Source organism: Thalassophryne amazonica, chromosome 7 (genome assembly GCF_902500255.1).
Source record: "Thalassophryne amazonica chromosome 7, fThaAma1.1, whole genome shotgun sequence".
NCBI lineage: Eukaryota > Metazoa > Chordata > Actinopteri > Batrachoidiformes > Batrachoididae > Thalassophryne > Thalassophryne amazonica.
The window spans coordinates 75514591-75537319 of record NC_047109.1 but is presented as its reverse complement, the minus strand read 5'-3'; the positions used below and the strand labels follow the sequence as shown (position 1 = coordinate 75537319).

At 41.3% G+C, this 22729-nt stretch overlaps 1 protein-coding gene across 1 annotated transcript in view; it reads left to right on the top strand.

Annotated features, from left to right (window-relative positions):
* m6pr (mannose-6-phosphate receptor (cation dependent)) overlaps positions 1–19745 on the top strand; it is a 28523-nt gene extending 8778 nt beyond the window's left edge. The window contains exons 2-7 of the mRNA XM_034174564.1: positions 4554–4726; positions 4907–5067; positions 15277–15386; positions 15534–15664; positions 17249–17375; positions 17470–19745. Coding sequence (XP_034030455.1) covers positions 4554–4726; positions 4907–5067; positions 15277–15386; positions 15534–15664; positions 17249–17375; positions 17470–17592 — 825 coding nt within the window. The 3' untranslated portion in view covers positions 17593–19745. The remainder of the gene's footprint in view (positions 1–4553; positions 4727–4906; positions 5068–15276; positions 15387–15533; positions 15665–17248; positions 17376–17469) is intronic.
* The last annotated feature ends 2984 nt before the right edge of the window (positions 19746–22729 follow it).

Below are 22729 nucleotides of genomic sequence, written 5' to 3'. Positions count from 1 at the left end.
CATTGCCAAGGTCAGAAGAATAAAAATCAGCCGTATTTGTCACTGTATATAAGCCTCCTGGCCCATATTCTGAATTATTAGATGAATTTGGTGCATTCATCTCTAACCTGTCAATGAGTGCAGATAACATTCTGATCATTGGTGACTTTAACGTTCATATGAATAAGCCTTCTGATCCCTTCTGCAAATCCTTTATGGAAATTATGGATGCATTAGGATTTCGGCAATGCATTCAGGACTTGACGCACATTAGTGGAAATACCCTGGATTTGGTTCTTGCACGTGGTATTGCTGTCACGAATATTGACATCATGCCTCTTACTTCAGTGGTCTCTGATCGCTCGCTTATTAAATTTACAGTTTCGCTGCCGTGTTTTGTGGAACAACGTTATTTATCACTAGGGCGATGCATCAACTCCTCAACTAAGACTGAACTAGAAGCTAGACTGCCTGATGTCTTAGCCTTACATTTGGCAAATACCCAGTCAGTAGAGAGTCTTGTGGTTAGTTTAAACTCAGTGCTCAAAACTACACTTGATATGATTGCGCTACCTTTGTTAAAATCGTACCCCCCCCCCCCAAAAAAAAATGCAGTCACCTTGGTTCAATGATTACCTGGAAAATTATTTTGGGATTACTGGGAGTGCCCTTGCATGGTTGATGTCATACTTGACCAGTCGTTCTCACTGTGTTCTGTACAGTAACACTGCCTCTAATCTTAGTGACATGAAATTTGGGGTTCCACAGAGGTGTGTCTTAGGCCCCCTGCTTTTCTCCCTTTTATATAGCACTGCTTGAGTGCATATTGCAGCCCTTTGGGATTACCTTTCACTGCTGTTCTGATGATACCCAGTTATACATGCCGATAACTGTTGGTCATCTCATCCACATAAAATCCTTAGAAGATTGCCTTGCATCAGTGAGAAGCTGGATGTTTAGAAACTTCCTACTTTTAAACTCTGATAAGACTGAAATGATGGTTCTTGGTCCAGTAAGACATCTGCATCAATTTGACCAGTTAATGCTTAGCCTAGGCTCATGTGTCATACATCACATGGGCAAAGTGAGGAACCTTGGGGTAATTTTTGATCCTAAGTTGTCCTTTGGCCTCCACATTAGAAATATTATGAGGACTGCTTTCTTCCACTTGCAAAATATAGCGAAGATTCGTCCCATCCTGTCTATGGCTGATGCGGAGACCCTGATCATGCGTTTATCTCTCCTAGATTGGACTACTGCAATGTTTTATTTTCTGGTTTACCGCATTCTAGCATTAGGGGTCTCCAATTGGTTCAAAATACTGCTGCCAGACTTTTGACACAAAGCAGTAAGTTCGACCACATTACACCCATTTTGGCATCCCTTCACTGGCTTCCTTTCCCAGTGAGATCAGATTTTAAGTTTCTGCTACTAGTTTTTAAAATTGTTCGCAGACTGGCACCTCCCTACCTAGCTGACCTAATTAAACCTTATGTGCCGGCCCAGGCTTTGCGTTCTCAGGGTGCAGGGCTACTTTGTGTCCCCAGGGTGAATAAGAAGTCTGCGGGTCACAGAGCTTTCTCTTATCGTGCCCCTGTTCTGTGGAATGATCTCTCTGCATCAATAAAACAGTCAGATTCTTGGAGACTTTCAAGTCCAGACTTAAGACGCACTTATTTTCCCTTTTGTGAAGCACCTTGAGGCAACTCTGTTGTGATTTGGCGCTGTATAAATGAAAATAAATTGAAATTATTGTAGTTCATGTTAGTTTCACAGTGTTGTTAGTGTTATTGATTTGTTTTTGTAGTTCAATTGGTTTAGTCAGTTTAGCTAAGTCTCATGCTGCCGTTACCATGACTGAGTTAATTCTCATGTTGGAGACTTAACTCAGACTTTACCATGACTGAAAAGTGTATTGCATTTGATGTATTCCACCACCATCTCTGTGCATGTCTTAAATTACAAGCACATGTCTATGGCAGAATGCGGAAAAGAGAAAAAGCTCTCTGTGAGTGCATGTGTGCAACTTCAACCATGTAGGAACTGTGACAGCTGACATTTGCCGTTTGGCATACTTATGTATTTTGGGTCAAGGATGAATGCTGCTAAAACAGAATGTTGATAGGACTAATATACGAGGTCTGTGAGAAAAGTAACGGACCTTATTTTTTTTTCAAAAACTATATGGATTTGAATCACGTGTGATTACATCAGACATGCTTGAACCCTCGTGGGCATGTGAGTTTTTTCACGCCTGTCGGTTACATCATTCGCCTGTGGGCAGTCTTTGAGTGAGGAGTCGCCCACCCTCTCGTCGATTTTTTTTTTTTCTTTTCATTGTTTAGGAATGGCTCAGACTGCTGCTTTGTTTGATAACATTTTTTTCAAAAACTGTAAGGCACAACTGAGTGGACACCATTCGATAAATTCAGCTGGTTTTCGGTGAAAATTTTAACGGCTGAGAGATTTTGGTCTGTTAGTGTGGCTTTAAGGACGGCCCACGGCGCCTGACGGCGATCTGCGCTCCGAGGCGTCGTCGTCTCGCTGTTTCAAGCTGAAAACTTCCTAATTTCAGGCTCTATGGACCCAAGACGTCGTGAGATAACAAAGAACTTTCAGAAGCGTTCGGGATCAGGAGTTTATCCAGACATTCCACTGTTAAAGGAGATTTTGTAATGAAAGAACGTGAGGGCAGATTCGCATGTCGGGCCGGACCCGACCGCGGGGGGTCGCCACAGGAAAAACCCCTCTGTTGGAAACCTTAACGGACAAGTTGGAACATGCCCAGCTGTTAAACAATTTCTCAGATACTCACTTGTTGAAAGCCATCAAAAGCCGCCTGAATTTTACTACTGGTTTTCAACACGGAGGTGTTTTTCCTGTGGTGGCGCGAATGGATTTGGGGCGTCGTCACGAACCCGACTCGGCAAATTCGTCTGCACGTTCTTTCATAACAAAATCTCCTTTAACAGTGGAATGTCCGGGTAAACTCCTGATGCCGACCTCTTCAGACACTTCTCTGTTATCTGAAACGACCTGGGTGAACACAGCCTTAAATTAGGATGTTTTCAGCTCGAAACCAGCCTGACGGACGCCACCTCCGACCGCGCGGCGCCGATCTGCTTTGTGAGCTGTCCTTAAAGCGAAAAACTCCACAATCTCTCATCAGCTGTTAAACTTTTCACCGAAAACCAGCTGAATTTCTCGAATAGTGTCCACACGGATATCCCTCACATGTCCTGAAAAAATTTGATAAAGCAACGCGCGCCGTCTCCCTGCAGCTTCTCAGACAAAGAGATTCCGACGGGAGGGGGAGTCCACACCTGACTCAAAGCCTGCCCACAGGCGAATGACGTCACCGACAGGCATGACAAAACTCACGCATGCGCACGAGGGTTCAAGCTTGTCTGACGTAAAAACATATGAATCAAATCCATTTATTTTTTTGAAAAAAATAAAAAGGACCGCTTTTTTTTTATCACAGACCTCGTATTAGCTAACAACACTGAACAATGGACGTTGCTAATTACATTCTGGACTTGCATGCCAGTCTACCAGGGTGCAGTAAATCATCTTTATATTAAAAGCATGAGTGTTTGTGTGCATGATTTTATTTAGTAAGTTCATTGTAAGTGCATAATATAATTGTAAATACGTTAAAAATACATGGATGACTCAAGAAACTGAAAACACTTATTTCCATTTTGGTCCATTTAAAAATGGCAAAATAGAAGTAATAATACTGACAATAATAATAATAGTGTGTATATGATAACAAGAACCTCAACAATTTCTAAATGCATTAACACAGTAAATTAACATTAAAAAATTACATAATTAAAAGGAAATAAAAAGGTCTATGCTTCTAAAAACATTCTGGACTCACACACCATTCCAACTCATACAAGTTTTGCTTAATTTATTACCACCCTTGAAAAATGTCAGCTACCCATTTTATAAACACTACCCAGTATAGAGCCCGTAGATCCCCACTGGCAAGACATGAGCGCACACATACACACATATATATTGTTTGTATGTATGTGTGTCTACACTTGCATACAAATTCTCTTATATCTCCAGTTTGTGTACTATAAAACAAGACATTTGAAAACATCTTGGGCCCTAGAAAATGTGAGTCCCTTCAGCTGCTCCGTTGTTTGCACTCGGGGTCGACAGTAAATCTGAGGTGGATCTGCATGTTGAACTGGCACAAGTTTTACTCTGGATGCCCTTCCTGACGCACCTCCACATTACATGGAGAAATGTGGCATGGGTGAGGTTTGAACCGGGAACCAGCCGCATTGAAATCAAGTGCACTAACCACTTGGCCACCACCCCTGCTTGGGCTCTAGAAAATAGTGATCAATATTTTTTTCACCATTTTGTGACATTTTATGTACAACACAGCTAAGTGATGAGTTGAGAAAGTAATTGATTGTGAAAATAATTCTTTGTTGTAACCCCAGTATGAAGGAGCTATTATTGCAAGATACATCGTGGTCATCATTTTCATTTGTATTTTGATCAATTTAATAACCTTTTAAACTATTAGCTAATACATTGTTATGCAGGTTTTGAGCAGTCCCGGTGGAGGGTCCTTCCTGGTATGGACTGTAGCTGTTCAGCTGATTCTGTGTGGAAGGGGAGCACATACCAGTGACGACTCCAAGAACTGTCAACTAGTCGCAGTGTCTGAGTCAGAACAGAAAGTCCTCAGCCGCCTGGAGCCTCTTAACGGTAAAAAGTAAGGTTACTCAGCTATACATGCATGGCGATAGGTTACTGTTGTCAGTTGATCATCTGTAATTGAACATAGGAGCTTGTGGTGATAGTTGCATTTTGCTTTATCTGCACTTTGAGATTGAGTGTTCTGCTTTCTCACCAGTTCTGTTTCCTTTTTTGCTGGCATTTGTTCTATTGGCAGTTTAACGGCAAAGAGCCAGACTGGAAATGACAATTACACGTACATCTTCCAGCTGTGTGGGAATGCAGGGGGTGTTCAAGATGCTGCGCTTGTTCAGATTGACAAGCAAAAGAAGACAACAGTGATTGGCAAGTATAGTGCAAGTCAAGCCATCGGAGGAAGTAAGTATTACGGAAAATGTAAAGATTTGATTGTTGTTCGAATTTATGTATAGTGTAATGTTATTTAATGATGATCTGCTGTATGCTTCAATATTAGAAAACTAAAGTAGAATTATTTATTCACTAGCATGTTACCCGTGGGTATCCACGAGTTCTATATTGGGTAGTGTTTAAAATAGGTAGCTGACATTTTTCAAGGGTGGTAATAAATTGTGCAAAGTTTCTATAATGAGTTGGAATGGCGTGTGAGTTAGAATGTTTTTAGAACCTCAGACCTCAGCAGTTTTTAAAAGAACTCAACCCTTTTATTTCCTGTTAATTATGTAAGTTTTAATGTTAATTTACTGTCTTAATATATTTATAAATTGTTTAGGTTCTTGTTATCATATACAAACTATTCTTATCAGTATTTTATTATGTTATTACTTCTGTTCTGGCATTTGATTTTTAAATGGGTCACAATGGAAATTGTTTCTCATCCATGTGTTTTTAACCCTCTGGTGCCGACGCTGTCATATATGACGGCTAAGACCAAGCTTTACTAAATTATAAACAGCTTTTTAATGATATGAGATAGAAACTTTTTCTTTTCTTTTTTTTTTTTCTGAAAAGTTTACTTTGGGGACTTTCGAGCCAGCCGTCGGCCATCTTTGTACTCCTCATAGAAGCTGTGTGATGACGTGCGCAATGTGAGTGTCCAATCGGAATTGGTTCACTGTCACATGGTTTTCCAAAATCCAATCGTAGGGAAGATTTACCTCACGTGATAAACCAAAGATCGTTTTTTTAGCAGTGATGTGTTACTAGTTGGCCCGTTTGAATAGCCTTCTGGCTGCTTGCTCCAATGTGCCATTACGCGCAATGATCAGTGAAAGTGAGTAGACGGAAGGCCTCTGACAATTTCATGTGCTCAAACACAGAGTGTGTGAGTTTTAGAGATGCTCCACTCCTCATTACCTGTGAATGTTATTGAACAGAGAAAACATAGAGAGGGCCGACTTCCTATGTGCTGCATTGTAATTGGCTGAGTGCCAGCTGCCATTTTGAATGTGTGTAATGGGGAGTTGCTATAGACGCACAATGGTAGTCTTTGTGTCACTCTAGAGTCGTATTAGAGACAAAAGTTTCTGTTTATGTGCATTTTTCATGACCATGGATCATAACTATCATACCAGCAACATCAGAAAAACATCAAGATCTAAAGGAACTGAGTATTCTGCTATCAATTTCACCAAGTACACTAAAACAAACAAGGAAGTGGCATTCTAGTCCTTTATCAAGTGTATCGTTAAGAAACGATTCGATCCACTGACATCAATAACCTTTTTGCTTAATGATTCCCTTATCAGTCCTTCAGAGTGGCCGTTGTTTTGGGGGGTTTTTGTTAGGAAAACTCTAAAATTCTAATCCAGATGACATCATTTTGTGGGAGTCGGCCCTCTCTCTGTGTTCTCTCTGTTATTGAATAATCCTGTGGCAAGCTCTCTCGCTCCGGCGTAAAGCACTGTTTACCATATCAATGGGGGGAGGGGCTGCTCCTCAGAGTGTAAATGGGCCAAAGTGTCAAAGCTGCGTTCAGAGGAGGACAGAATACTCCAAAACACAGTAGAAGTACTGTAGAAGTTTGTGATGTGACCTTTGTGTAATAGCAGACAGAAATTGCTTTGAGATGAAGACAAACAAAACCCAGACCATTTTTGTATATATTGATCAAATGTGCATTTGTGTTAATTGTTTGAACCTTTTTGTTGTACAGTCTTTCACACAAGAGCCCAAATTACCTTTATAAAGTGTCAAAACAGTTGTTTATTATAGTTTACTGTGTGTTTTGAATAAATATGTATGGAAAATTATCTTCCACTTTACTTTTTCCTTTTTTATTTCCAATTGTAAGCCTTTATTACACTTATAAAACACTACTATAGCATATATATTCTGAAAGTACAGGTTGTCCTGAAAAAAAAAAGACATAAAACTTGATTGTGGGATGCAGGGAGAGCTGTTAACAGCAATAATAAAACATTTATGCCAGGCGAGTGAACTGTCCAAAAAAATGCCCTCGGACCCCAGAGGGTTAATGTATTTACAAATATATTATGTACTTACATTGCACTTACTACATAAAATCACACATGCACACACGATTTTAATAAATAGATGATTAACCACCACCTGCTGGAATGGTGTGTGTCCAGAATATAATTATCACATTGTTCAGTGTTGTTAGCTAAAATCCATAATTCCTCCAAAAATATATTAGTCCTATCAACTTTCTGTTTTGGCAGCATTCATCCTTGACCCAAAATACATAAGCATACCAAATGGCAAATGTCAGCTCTCCCCAGTTTGTCTGTGATAGAACGTATACGCACACACACAGCTTTTTGCCTTTTCTGCATTCTGCTGCAGCAGGTGCTTTTAATTTTACACACCCACAAACAGACTGTGGCAGAAGACATCAAAAACACTGCACTTCTCAATCACTGTGACAGCAACATGACACTTAACTAAACTGACTAACCCAACTAAACTACAAAAAAAACACAGTAAATCAGTAACACTAACACTGTTAACCTAACATGAACCTCAATAACATTTAAAACTCCAAACTCCCATGGTGTATTGCAGCACAATGTTCATTGTTCACTGTTGTTAGCTAATATCGCTAATTTCTCCAAAAATATTAGTTCTATCAACCTTACATATTTGCAGCATTCATCCTTGACCCAAAATACAAAAGCATACCAAACAGCAAATGTCAGCTCTCCCAAGTTTCTCTGTGATCGAAGCCATATACGTGCACGCATACACGCACACAGAAGCCACTTGGCTATTATAATATAGAATTCTTGAACTGTTGCTTAACCTTTCCATCTCCCAACACACACTGTGTCAGTACCATTCCACATAATGTAGGATTAAATGTCCAGGACTATATTTACAGTGAGGAAAATAAGTATTTGAACACCCTGCAGTTTCGCAAGTTCTCCCACTTAGAAATCATGGAGGGGTCTTAAAGTTTCATCTTAGGTGCATGTCCACTGTGAGAGACATAATCTTAAAAAAAAAAAAAAAAAAAAAAAACACAATCCGGAAATCACAATGTATGATTTTTTTTTTTTTTTTTTTTTTTTTTTAACAATTTATTTGTATGTTACTGCTGCAAATAAGTATTTGAACACCTGTGAAAATCAATGTTAATATTTGGTACAGTAGCCTTTGTTTGCAATTACAGAACTCAAATGCTTCCTGTAGTTTTTCACCAGGTTTACACACACTGCAGCAGGGATTTTGGTCCACTTCTCCATACAGTTCTTCTCCAAATCTTTCAGGTTTGGAGTTTCAGCTCCCTCCGAAGATTTTCTGTTGAGTTTAGGTCTGGAGACTGGCCAGGCCACACCAGGACCTTGAAATGCTTCTTACGGAGCCCCTCCTTAGTTGCCCTGGCTGTGTCTTTGGGGTCATTGTCATGCTGGAAGACCTAGCCATGACCCATCTTCAGTGCTCTTACTGAGGGAAGGAGGTTGGTTGCCAAAATCTCACAGTACATGACCCCATCCATCCTCCCTTCAATACGGTGCAGTCGGCCTGTCCCCTTTGCAGAAGAGCACCCCCAGAGTATGATGTTTCCACCCCCATGCTTCACGGTTGGAATGGTTTTCTTGGGGTTGTTCTCATCCTCTAAACATGGTAAGTGGAGCTGATTCCAAAAAGCTCTATTCTGGTCTCATCTGAGCACATAACCTTCTCCCATGCCTCCTCTGGATCATCCAGATGGTCACTGGTGAACTTCAAACAGGCCTGGACATGTGCTGGTTTGAGCAGGGGGACCTTGCTGCCCTGCAGGATTTTAAACCATGACAGCATCATGTGTTACTAATGTAATCTTTGTGACTGTGGTTCCAGCTCTCTTCAGGTCATTGACCAGGTCCTCCTGTGTAGTTCTGAGCTTCTCAGAATCATACTTACCTCACAAAGTGAGATCTTGCATGGAATCCCAGACTGTGGGAGATTGACAGTCATCTTGTTTCTTCCACTTTCTAATCATAACAGTTGTTGTTTTCTACCAAGCTGCTTGCCTGTTGTCCTGTAGTCCATTCCAGCCTTATGCAGGTCTACAGTTTTGTCCCTGGTGTCCTTAGACAGCTCTTTGGTCTTGGCTATGGTGGACAGGTTGAAGTGTGATTGAGTGTGTGAACAGGTGCCTATTATACAGGTAATAAGTTCAAACAGGTGCAATTAATACAGGTAAAGAGTGCAGAATAAGAGGGCTTCTTAAAGAAAAATTAACAGGTCTGTGTGAGCCAGAATTCTTGCTGCTTGTTAGGTGATCAAATACTTATTTGCAGCAGTAACATATACTCAACAAAAATATAAACGCAACACTTTTGGTTTTGCTCCCATTTTGTATGAGATTAACTCAAAGATCTAAAACTTTTTCCACATACACAATATCACCATTTCCCTCAAATATTGTTCACAAACCAGTCGAAATCTGTGATAGTGAGCACTTCTCCTTTGCTGAGATAATCCATCCCACCTCACAGGTGTGCCATACCAAGATGCTGATTAGACACCATGATTAGTGCACAGGTGTGCCTTAGACTGCCCACAATAAAAGGCCACTCTGAAAGGTGCAGTTTTGTTTTATTGGGGGGGATACCAGTCAGTATCTGGTGTGACCACCATTTGCCTCATGCAGTGCAACACATCTCCTTCGCATCATCTGTGAAGAGAACACCTCTCCAACGTGCCAAACGCCAGCGAATGTGAGCATTTGCCCACTCAAGTCGGTTATGACGACGAACTGGAGTCAGGTCGAGACCCTGATGAGGACGACGAGCATGCAGATGAGCTTCCCTGAGACGTTTCTGACAGTTTGTGCAGAAATTCTTTGGTTATGCAAACCGATTGTTTCAGCAGCTGTCCGAGTGGCTGGTCTCAGACGATCTTTGAGGTGAACATGCTGGATGTGGAGGTCCTTGGCTGGTGTGGTTACACGTGGTCTGCAGTTGTGAGGCTGGTTGGATGTACTGCCAAATTCTCTGAAACGACTTTGGAGACAGCTTATGGTAGAGACATGAACATTCAATACACGAGCAACAGCTCTGGTTGACATTCCTGCTGTCAGCATGCCAACTGCACGCTCCCTCAAATCTTGCGACATCTGTGGCATTGTGCTGTGTGATAAAACTGCACCTTTCAGAGTGGCCTTTTATTGTGGACAGTCTAAGGCACACCTGTGCACTAATCATGGTGTCTAATCAGCATCTTGGTATGGCACACCTGTGAGGTGGGATGGATTATCTCAGCAAAGGAGAAGTGCTCACTATCACAGATTTAGACTGGTTTGTGAACAATATTTGAGAGAAATGGTGATATTGTGTATGTGGAAAAAGTTTTAGATCTTGAGTTCATCTCATACAAAATGGGAGCAAAACCAAAAGTGTTGCGTTTATATTTTTGTTGAGTATACAAAGGATTAAAAACATACAATGATTAAAAAAAATCATACATTGTGATTTCTGGATTTTTTTTTTTTTTTTTTTTTTTTTTAGATGTCTCTCACAGTGGACATGCACCTAAGATGAAAAATTTCAGACCCCTCCATGATTTCTAAGTGCGAGAACTTGCAAAATCGCAGGGTGTTCAAATACTTATTTTCCTCACTGTAAAGTTGGCCATCTTTAAATTAATATTACCTCTGTGACTGCAGTTGCATTAGGTTTGTATCAGAAATTGGAATTAAAACTTTGTACCTTTTCCCATGCCAGTCCACATTTGACAGTAAATATGTTCAGTAATTTGAGTTTTTGTTCCACCACTCCTCAAAGTTGCTTGGGCCAATTTCTGCCAGACTTGCCGAGTCCATGTAGGCTGACCCCCAAAATTGCCCATAAGGGGTTGTTTTGCCACAGGTCAATGTCATTGGGGTCAAATATCTAAATATCATCTTGCCTGTTTGGTCCACTACTCCTCCGAGGTCTTTTGGATGATATCTACTAAACTTGGTATGTTTGTGAAGGTTAGTGTTGAATTTGTGATTCTAAATTCATTTTGTCAAATGTCAAGGACAGCAATTATAGTTTTTTTTTTTTTTTTTCTTTTCCAACTGAATTAGACCAAATGTATACACAGTTAGGGGACTCCAGAATTGACCTGGCAAAGTCAGACATTTTTGACAACATCTGGGGTCAAATGTCAGATTTCCATAGCCCTAAGTGTCTTCATACCTACGTCACTATTGGGCAGTGCTGTCTTGTTTGAGGATGGGTGCTAAAGGGTTAAAATATGACTCAATAATCCTACATCCACCGACAGCCCTCAAGAGTTTTTGGGCAAACAAAGTGAAAATGCAAAGAAAAAGTGAGGATGCGGTGGAAAGTGGACATGTTGCGTTTGTTTATGACCCGGAGTTCAAAGATATCAAGGCTGTTGTGCAGGCGAGACCACAGCTACTCTGGCTAGGTGAGTAGACTATCACTTACCGACATGACCTCTCCCATTTGCCTTCTCTTCCCTTATCCACTGGGAATAAAAAACAAACAAACTGCAATTTCACGACTGCTTCGGTGATTGCAGCCAAAAATGAAACCGTGCACCAATTTTTCTGTGTGAAGTTATGCTGTGTTTGTATTGCACAACAGGAGGCTGTCCCCAAAAGTGGTCACATCCCGCAATATCACGCAGGGGTTCAAACGAGATTGTGCTGTCCTATTACCCAGTTATGTATAATCAGGTGGCCGTTCAGGTTCCATTATTGTGTGCAATATGCAAAAGCGAAGGGAAAAGCTGACATTCTATGGATTTAAAATCTGCTGTGAAATCAGACCTTTAGCTCTTTTGGGGACATAAACCCCTTTCACACCGGGGCTGCTCCCAGTTGCGACACACAACGACGCACAACGGTGTGTCGTTATGATGACGCCATGTGGAAGCAACTTAGTGCCGAGACGATGCAGCTCGGTGCCACAACAGCATGAGGGGCGCAAAGGACAAAGCAAATCGGATGCCAAAAATTAAACATGTTTAATTTTTGTTTGCGTCCTCTGCTCGACGCAGAATTAAGTGGTTTCAGCGCAAGTCAGAGCAACAGGATGGTACTCAGCATGACTGGAAGCCACACACTCACAAGACGTTACTCGACACCAATTTATGATTCCTGCTGTGTTCCATTGTTCCCGAAGTATAAATCACGCAGGATTGTTTTTATACCTTGTACACAATGCAGGAAAAGACACGCTCAAAAAAAGAGCACAGAAAAAAAAATGCTGATTGCAGCAGCTGCTCCTCCTTGCTCCTGCTTCTTTGTGAGAGAAGACTCTCACAAAAGTGTTTAAATAAAATCCATAAGTCCTGCTCACAGACTGATTGCCAAAGACAGGACATGTCCACATCCAGTATAACTCCAGACATCGCCACATTTACTCACGGACGGTTCGTTCGTGCGTGCTCGCATCTCGCAGTCAAAGGAGGAAAGATAAAATATAAAAGAACTCAGAGCGCAGACCTGCAGCTTAGCACGAGAAAAAATATAAACTAGAAGAGAAATCGAAGTGCACAGTACAGCCAGACTGTGCACTTTGATTCCTCTGTGCAGAGAACCTGCAGGCTCCGTCCTCGCCTCCTCTCTGCCCCCTGCTGCGCGCACTTGACGCAGAAATTCCTGCGTCGCCATGATGCAACAGGAAGCATCTCGAAGTGGGCCCAGTGTGAAAGGGGCTTTAACAGGCTTTGTTAACTTTCATTATTTTCTCTTAAATTTTTATTTCTTTACCTACTTTCCAGTTTTTTGCCTAATTGACAAACTCCTGGTTTGTGTATCACTCTACAACTTACAGCTCCCTTCCTCTTTTTCTGCCTGTTTAGAATGCAGGTCTTTATTGTGACTTACTAACATTTTCCCCACTTATACGAGGTCTCTTAGATAATAAACCGACCCTTTTTTTTTTTTTTTACTATATGGATTTGAATGACGTGCGATTACACCAATCATGCTTGAACCCTCATGCGCATGCGTGAGTTTTTTCACGCGTCGGTGACGTCATTTCCCTGTGGGCAGGCCTTGAGTGAGATGTGGTCCCGCCCTCTTGGCTGAATTCCTTTGTTTCACACGCTGCTCGAGACGGTGCGCGATGCTATTCGAGAAATTAAAATGGTTTTCGGTGAAAAGTTTAACGGCTGATGAGAGATTATGGGGTGTTTCCGTCGGTGTAAGGACTTCCCACAGAGCGGGACGTCCTGCAGCACTTCCAGGCGCCGTCGTCGGCCTGTTTCAAGCTGAAAACATCCTAATTTAAGGCTTAATTCACCCAGGACGTCGTGAGAGAGCAGAGAAGATTCAGAAGAGGTCGGCATGAGGACTTTATGCGGACATTCCACTGTTTAAGGACGTTTTTTTAATGAAAGACGTGTGCGCAAATTCGCCGAGTCGTTTCCGTGATGACTCGGCAAATCTGTGTGCGCCGCGTCAGGAAAAACACCTCCGTGTTGAAAACCATTTGTAAAATTCAGGCGGCTTTTGATGGCTTTCAACAAGTGAGTAACTGAGAAATTGTTTAACAGCTTGGGCATGTTCCAACTTGCCCGTTAAGGTTTCCAACGGAGGTGTTTTTCCTGTCGCGCCCCCCGGGTCCGGCCCGACATGCGACTCTGCCCGCACATTCTTTCATTACAAAATGTCCGTTAACAATGGAATGTCCGAATAAACTCTTCATGCCGACTTCTTCTGAAAGTTCTCTGTTCTCTGACAACTTTCTGGGTCAACAGAGCCTGAAATGTGGAAGTTTTCAACTTGAAACGGCGAGACGCTGCCACCTCGAAGCGCAGATCGCCATCAAGCGCTGTGGGCCGTCCTTACGGTGACACTACCAGACCAAAATCTCTCATCAGCCGTTAAAATTTTTACCGAAAACCAGCTGAATTTATCGAATGGTGTCCACTCAGTTGTGCCTTACAGTTCTGAAAAAAATTTTGATCAAACAAAGCAGCAGTCTCTGAGCCATTCCTAAACAATGAAAAAAACGACGAGAGGGTGGGCCACTCCTCACTCAAAGACTGCCCACAGGCGAATGACGTAACCGACAGGTGTGAAAAAACTCTTGCATGCCCACGAGGGTTCAAGCATGTCTGTTGTAATCACACGATTCAAATCCATATGGTTTTTGAAAAAATAATAAGGTCGGATACTTTTCTAATAGACCTCGTAGTTTTAAGTAAGACACAGCCAACTTAGACAATGGACAATTTACGTACAAATGCAAGCTGTCCCAACTGAATAGGGGTGTGAAGATACACTCTGCTCAGGAAATGAGACTGTACATGATAATGGGCTCATGAGAACAAGACGATTATTTTATTTAAGTCTGTTTTTAAGAATTTTTTTTTGATGAATTATGATTTATAAAAAATAACCTGAGCATCAGAAAATACAAAATGATACAGGTGCATTTTATTTTAGTTTTTAAAAAATGTTTTAACTAATCATATTGCAGTGAATGTCACTTCATTTCTACATGAATGTCACTTCATTTCTACTTCCTGAGTATGAATTGTCATATTCAGTACAATTTTAACTATCTTAAACCAATCTGAGGTAGTGCTACAGTGAAATGTTCATTTATCCATAATTTATAGAAATTGCTTCTTCTCCTTTAGTTCTTGAAGGCTTTTTTTATTCCATTGGTTTTGTTTGCGTCATCTAAGCTTTGTTCACAATTCTTCCTTGCACAATCACCAAAATAAGACACCATACAAGAAAATTTACACATTGTCATAAAGATTTTGGAAGAGAACCTTGACAACTAACATAAATGTTTACAGCAGTGTGTAACTTCCCAAGACAGTATAGAACCCCGTTGTCAACATTTTACCTGATAGTTCAGGTTTCTTTCAAGAGTGTATTTACATAATAGTTTAAATGCGTGAATGACTATTGGAAAATTTTCAGCAATTGGTAAAGAATTTTATTTACACCATGTCCTCATTTTCTTCAACTGCACAGTGTGGGAAATAGTTTGGAAAATAAATCTGGATAAGCGGTGCATCATTGACGCTCTGATTTTAATTGCTGTACTCTTCCAGACAGCTTTTCTTCACCTCAATGAAGACTGTTGTCATGTTTTAATATTGTGAGATCTCGGCACACCCCTACAACTATACCAATTTGTGATCAGATAGATTTTACATGAAAGTTTTCTGTTTTTGCAGGCGACTGGGTGATGTTGATCTACAGAAATGGTGAAAAATATGATGCCCACTGCTCCCAGGAAAGCAGAAAAGGCATTTTGATGATCTCTTGCAACAGAAAAAAGAGCATAGTAAGATAAATTCAGATGACTTTTAATGCTGTTGAACTGAGAAAATAAATTTCAGCAAATGCAGTGTAATGTGACTTGCAGCATGTCTTTAATTTTTAGTTTCTACTGCTTGTTGTTTGCTTTTGTGTCCCTCAATTGCCTTCACAGGGCCAGCTGACTGTGGTTTTAGAGGAGAGGGACAGGAAGGAGGATTGCTTCTACCTGTTTGGGCTGGAATCCAGTGCAGTGTGCCCAGCTGTTGAGTCCCACCTCAGCGCAGGCTCTATAATAATCATCATGTGAGTCTTCAGAGTGAGTCTGTATTGAACCAAACATTCAGAGTATTGTGGTATATTTATGTATACGAGGGCTGTCAATAAAGTAACGGTCCTTTTTATTTTTTTCAAAAACTATATGGATTTCATTCATATGTTTTTACGTCAGACATGCTTGAACCCTCGTGCGCATGCGTGAGTTTTTCCACGCCTGTCGGTGATGTCATTCGCCTGTGAGCACTCCTTGTGGGAGGAGTCGTCCAGCCCCTCGTCGGAATTCCTTTGTCTGAGAAGTTGCTGAGAGACTGGCGCGTTGTTTGATCAAAATTTTTTCTAAACCTGTGAGACACATCGAAGTGGACACGGTTCGAAAAATTAAGCTGGTTTTCAGTGAAAATTTTAACGGCTGATGAGAGATTTTGAGGTGATTCTGTCGCTTTAAGGACTTCCCACGGTGCGAGACGTCGCTCAGCGCTCTCAGGCGGCGTCATCAGCCTGTTCAAGCTGAAAACCTCCACATTTCAGGCTCTATTGATCCAGGACGTCGTGAGAGAACAGAGAAGTTTCAGAAGAAGTCGGTTTCAGCATTTTATCCGGATATTCCACTGTTAAAGGAGATTTTTTTAATGAAAGACGTGCGGACGGGTCCGCGAGTCGGGACGCAGCCGACGCGGTGCGGCGGCACAGGAAAAACACCTCCGTGTTGATAACCATTTGTAAAATCCAGGCGACTTTTGATGGCTTTCAGTGGAGTGAGTATCTGAGAAATTGTTTAACAGCTGGACATGTTCCAACTTGTCCTTAAGGCTTCCAGCAGAGGTGTTTTTCCTGTGGCGGAGCGTCGCGGCGGCTGCAAGCCTTAAGGACAAGTTGGAACATGTCCAGCTGTTAAACAATTTCTCAGATACTCACTCCACTGAAAGCCATCAAAAGTCGCCTGGATTTTACAAATGGTTATCAACACGGAGGTGTTTTTCCTGTGCCGCCGCACCGCGTCGGCTGCGTCCCGACTCGCGGACCCGTCCGCACGTCTTTCATTAAAAAAATCTCCTTTAACAGTGGAATATCCGGATAAAATGCTGAAACCGACTTCTTCTGAAACTTCTCTGTTCTCTCACGACGTCCTGGATCAATAGAGCCTGAAATGTGGAGGTTTTCAGCTTGAACAGGCTGATGACGCCGCCTGAGAGCGCTGAGCGACGTCTCGCACCGTGGGAAGTCCTTAAAGCGACAGAATCACCTCAAAATCTCTCATCAGCCGTTAAAATTTTCACTGAAAACCAGCTTAATTTTTCGAACCGTGTCCACTTCGATGTGTCTCACAGGTTTAGAAAAAATTTTGATCAAACAACGCGCCAGTCTCTCAGCAACTTCTCAGACAAAGGAATTCCGACGAGGGGCTGGACGACTCCTCCCACAAGGAGTGCTCACAGGCGAATGACGTCACCGACAGGCGTGGAAAAACTCACGCATGCGCACGAGGGTTCAAGCATGTCTGATGTAAAAACATATGAATGAAATTCATATAGTTTTTGAAAAAAATAAAAAGGACCGTAACTTTATTGACAGCCCTTGTATATGAATGATTATCATCACCCTCATTTTTAGTGGGCTGTGTCTCCTCACTGTGTACCTCGTTGGAGGTTTCCTCTACCAGCGTCTAATTGTTGGAGCCAAAGGCATAGAGCAGTTTCCTAATTATTCATTTTGGGTGGAGGTTGGCAATCTGACAGCAGTAAGTGTCTCTGACTGCTATTGTCACTAAATAATCATTTTGTTGTTAGTGTATTGAGAATGTGTTTAAATATCATCCATCTGTTTTATCACAGGATGGATGTGACTTTGTGTGCCGGTCACGAAATAGAGAAGAGGCACCTGCTTACAGAGGTGTGTCCACAGAACCCTTAGAAGTTGAGACAGATGAGCGAGATGACCACCTACTACCCATGTGACCTCAGTATGTCAACAATTGGATAGATGTTTTCACTGTGTGACACCAATTACTATTTCAGACAATATATGAATTTACTCTTCGGCACGCATCTGCCTTCACTTTGTTTTTTCGCTTGCCAGGTTACATTGGGTCCTCTTGGCACTTTGTGTCCATGGCAACTACGGTGTTATCTTGCACTGAATAGGATGTGTTACTTATAGTCTGAGGTCACTGTCCTCTTTGAGCTCATGCATGTAATTCATCTGATGACAGGCAAATGGGTCGTCTGATTACAAAGTGAAAATAAAACTGATTTTATGTGAAATTCTGGCATGAAAAGAAGTGAGGAAGTTGGGTTTGTACATGATGCAAAAACAGTGATTTAGTGCTTGTCTTTTGTGCTTGGCTGGTTGGTTAAATTTACAGTAATTGCGCCAAAACAAAAGCTGTTCTTCCAATGAGTACTGGTTGCACTGACTGTTGCAGGTTACAAAATAAATACTATGAGCGATTCAAACCTTGTTACACAAATCACATTAAATGGAAAAAGTTTCTATAGCATTTGTAATGTTGCAGTAAAATAATTAGCATTATCAGTTTCCTAACTAAAACCTCAGGTGTGCAGTTGTAAGTAACTGTTTTTAAACACCAGATCACGCAAGATTGAATGCTGTAAATATTTGAAATTTTGCCACAATATAGCAAAAAATGAAAAGCACCCAATTAACATTCAGCCTCTTAACTGTATCTGTTAAAATCATCATGCCTACAGTGGCTGACAGGGGCCACAACAATTCCAACTTAAGATAACACCTGCAAGCCGGAAATGCTTATCCAGATAAAAACACCGCATGAGTTCAACAGCAGGTAGTTGCATCAAAAAGTCTTCCAATTGATGTGTCTTTAGCAAATTCACACAATGCACCCAAACATAAAAAAAAAACACTTTGCAAAGCTTTAACACAGCATAAGTGCTCACAACACAAACAGGATTCTGTCCGGAGGACTTTAACTGACGGACCTTTCAGTGCATCGCAACACTCGACTCTTGATCTCTACCTAGTCTGCAGAGCTGAGTAAGCTCATTTACTTTATTCATGATTTTTACTCTTATGCTAGCTATATTTTTGTTTTATTTTATTTGCATGAACTGAAGGGTAGAAGTCTAAAGTCCTCCATGTAGAAACGAGTACATCCATTGTGTTGAAAAATTTGCAAAGCCTTTCTGAATTTTGAGCACGCATTATAAAATTTGTTACATGTGCTGTAGCTTGCTTGGTTACAAACTTTTTTCAATTTACAAGACATTTTTTCATGTAAAACCCCATTGATGAATTGATGCAGGTGTTATTTGTAAATGTGTTCTGCATCTGTTAGTGCTATCTTAATTTGGAACTGTTTTGGCCCCTGTCAGCTGCTGTTATGCTCCTTTATGCATGCTAATAGACAAGCAGGTTCTTCATAGCTTACTAGTAACTAGAGAACACTGAGTGCATGCCTCCACCAAGTTACAATAGTCTATCTGTCCATAACAGCTGAAGCAATATGAAATGATCCCATAGTCACATCTGCCTTGAAATTTAATCCACACATTATTGATCCAAGATTTACTGCACCACTGAATTTCAGTGAAATCTGTGTTTTTGAGATACGCTACAGACAAGCAGTGTCTCCTTGGTGGAGGTAATGAGTATTATGTTGGTTAAATTCTGGGCTGCGTGCATGATAAAGCTGACCCAAAGACAGCATGCACTGCTAAGAACACACCAACCTCATGGGTGAAGAACAGTTTGTAAACTGGCATTGACCAAATGTGCATTGGGGAGATGGAGAAAATTGGTGTTGGAGGTATTTTTTTGTTTTGTTTTTTGCCTGCTGTATCATTTATATACTACCTATAAGTTCCACCTAATGTTATTTATCGCTACCACGTTTTCAACTTGATGCAAAAATATTTGGCATATTCTCGATTTGACACAAATAATTCCTAATATGAGATGAGACATGAGTCTGTCTCTCTCTCTGTCTCTGTGTGCGCTCTTGGAGTGTGCATTTTAATGTTGGAAAGGGTACTTGTAAAAATAGCAACATGTTTGGCTGCTTAGCTTGATTATCTTTAATAAACATTTTGTTGACTGTTTTAGTTTTGGTCAAATAAATGGTCTATCCCCACTTTTAGTAGTGATCTTACTATTAGAATATTATTTACCAAACTGATAAAATCAATGTTGATAATATTTTCTCCATGTCAGTGGCATAACATCACACAGTGGCACTATTTTCTTTACATGTGAACTTAGACATAATTCAGTTATTGAGATGTGATGCAGTTTTGAATCATTGGACAGTTAAGTAAGTTCTTCTATTGTAACATTGTCACATGCATCAAAAATAACCCCACTCATGTTCAGTAGGGTTAAACTCTCCTGTAAATTACTTTTCTTGGCAGAGGGCCAATAAAATTAAACTGTCAAGTTTTTTTTTTTTTTTACTTTACACATCAGGGACCTCATGTACAAAGCCTACGTATATACAAAGCATGACGTACGCCAGTCTCCATGCTAACGTTCAGATGTGTCAACAGTCAAATCACTGTGGAAATGTGCGGTGCTTCACGCAAAAATCCTGGTTGGTGTATGCACGTTTCTATAGGTATTGTCCACTGCCGACACGTTGGGAACCGTTAACCCCTTAACGCCTGAATTTATATAGCTGTATATATAAAAAAAAAGTTTTGTGTGTGTTTTTGCCTTTAAGTAGATGGTAAATAATGTTGAGATTATTAATTTCACTTTTGCACAAAAACTAGATAGTAATATTGGGTAATGACTTTGTTATAATGTTATAATAATATGTTGCAAATTTGCGACAACAGGCATACAGGTCAATTTGGTAAATTGCATATTTGAGTCAGAGATTGTAGCATATATGCGACGATGGGCGTTAAGGGGTTAATAGTGTGAAAACATGAAGTCATCAGAGTGATGTGCACATCAGAGACACACTTATGAATAATTAACACACCCGCGTGTTTGCAATTATGTGGGTATACGTAAAGTGAGGTGTAAAATGGCATTAACAATGGCTATGTTGGCGTCAGAGGACCTTGCAATTGGTGCAATCCGATGTCAGCTTGTATTCAGGGAACGCAAGGATTTTCTTGCAAATGACGATAATTGGCTAATAAGCCGATTTCGATTACCAAGGCCAGCGTTAGTGGAGCTCTGCGCAAAACGCGGTTGGCCCACAGCGCAATATGGCAAGGTTGCCTGTATCCACACAGGTGCTGTCCATGCTGGGCTTCCTGGCAATGGGCATTCCAGCGGGAGCTCACCGATTTGTCAGGAGTGTGCCAGTCAACCAGGTACATCACATTCCAACGTTAAAGCAGAATTTGGAGTGACAGACAGCTTCCCTAATGTATTCGGAACTATTGACAGAATTTTACAACTAAATCAAGTGTTAACATGTTAGCCAGAAACCTAGTCGACGTGATTACACTTTCTCCACCAGTAATGGCAATAATTATAGTTATTCCAAAAGTTACAGAGGCACGCATAGAAAAGTATGTACACAAAAATTACACTTAAAGAAATAAATAACTGGAGTTTAAGATGCTGAAAATGGATTGAAAGAACTATTGATAAATGGGCTAATATGACAGAGTACCAAATTAGTGTTTGTCTGAAGTGAGCAAAAGCTGACTGCAGTGGCATCCTGATCTTAAAATTATGCTTGAACAAAATGTAACCTGTTGTAAAAATATTTAGAGGGATGAGAGACGAGACTTCATCATACAAATGTTCTCTCTTTATTAATAAAGGTTCTCTCTTGCTTGCCTCTACTGGTGGTTGGCTCTCACTGCGGTATTGTATCACTTCCTGTTCCGGAGCACAGCGGTGTTTTGCTGTATCTGTTAGCTGTTTAATCTGCGCAGTTAGATTGATCTAGTTAACTAGATAACGATTTGTTTCACAGTGTAATCTTCACGTGCCTTAACTAAAGCACTCCTTCTGCTGAATCACCTAAATTATTTACACATTATTCACTTTGTGTGTTTTTAGGAATCCGCTAGCTTAGCGCAGCTACTAGCTCTTAGCCGATTTAGCATGGCGGCTTCTCCTGTCTCTCCTGCACTTTTCTGCTCTGGGTGTGAAATGTTTAGTTATTCCTCGGCCTCCTATAGCAGTAATGGTACTTGTAATAAGTGTAGCTTATTCGTAGCTTTGGAGGCCAGGCTGGGCGAATTGGAGACTCGGCTCCGCACCGTGGAAAATTCTACAGCTAGCCAGGCCCCTGTAGTCGGTGCGGACCAAGGTAGCTTAGCCGCCGTTAGTTCCCTTCCAGCAGATCCCGAGCAGCCGGGAAAGCAGGCCGACTGGGTGACTGTGAGGAGGAAGCGTAGCCCTAAACAGAAGCCCCGTGTACACCGCCAACCCGTTCACATTTCTAACTGTTTTTCCCCACTCGGCGACACACCCACCGAGGATCAAACTCTGGTTATTGGCGACTCTGTTTTGAGAAATGTGAAGTTAGCGACACCAGCAACCATAGTCAGTTGTCTTCCGGGGGCCAGAGCAGGCGACATTGAAGGAAATTTGAAACTGCTGGCTAAGGCTAAGCGTAAATTTGGTAAGATTGTAATTCATGTCGGCAGTAATGACACCCGGTTACGCCAATCGGAGGTCACTAAAATTAACATTGAATCGGTGTGTAACTTTGCAAAAACAATGTCGGACTCTGTAGTTTTCTCTGGGCCCCTCCCCAATCGGACCGGTAGTGACATGTTTATCCGCATGTTCTCCTTGAATTGCTGGCTGTCTGAGTGGTGTCCAAAAAATGAGGTGGGCTTCATAGATAATTGGCAAAGCTTCTGGGGAAAACCTGGTCTTGTTAGGAGAGACGTCATCCATCCCACTTTGGATGGAGCAGCTCTCATTTCTAGAAATCTGGCCAATTTTCTTAAATCCTTCAAACCGTGACTATCCAGGGTTGGGACCAGGAAGCAGAGTTGTAGTCTTACACACCTCTCTGCAGCTTCTCTCCCCCTGCCATCCCCTCATTACCCCATCCCCGTAGAGACGGTGCCTGCTCCCAGACCACCAATAACCAGTAAAAATCTATTTAAGCATAAAAATTCAAAAAGAAAAAATAAT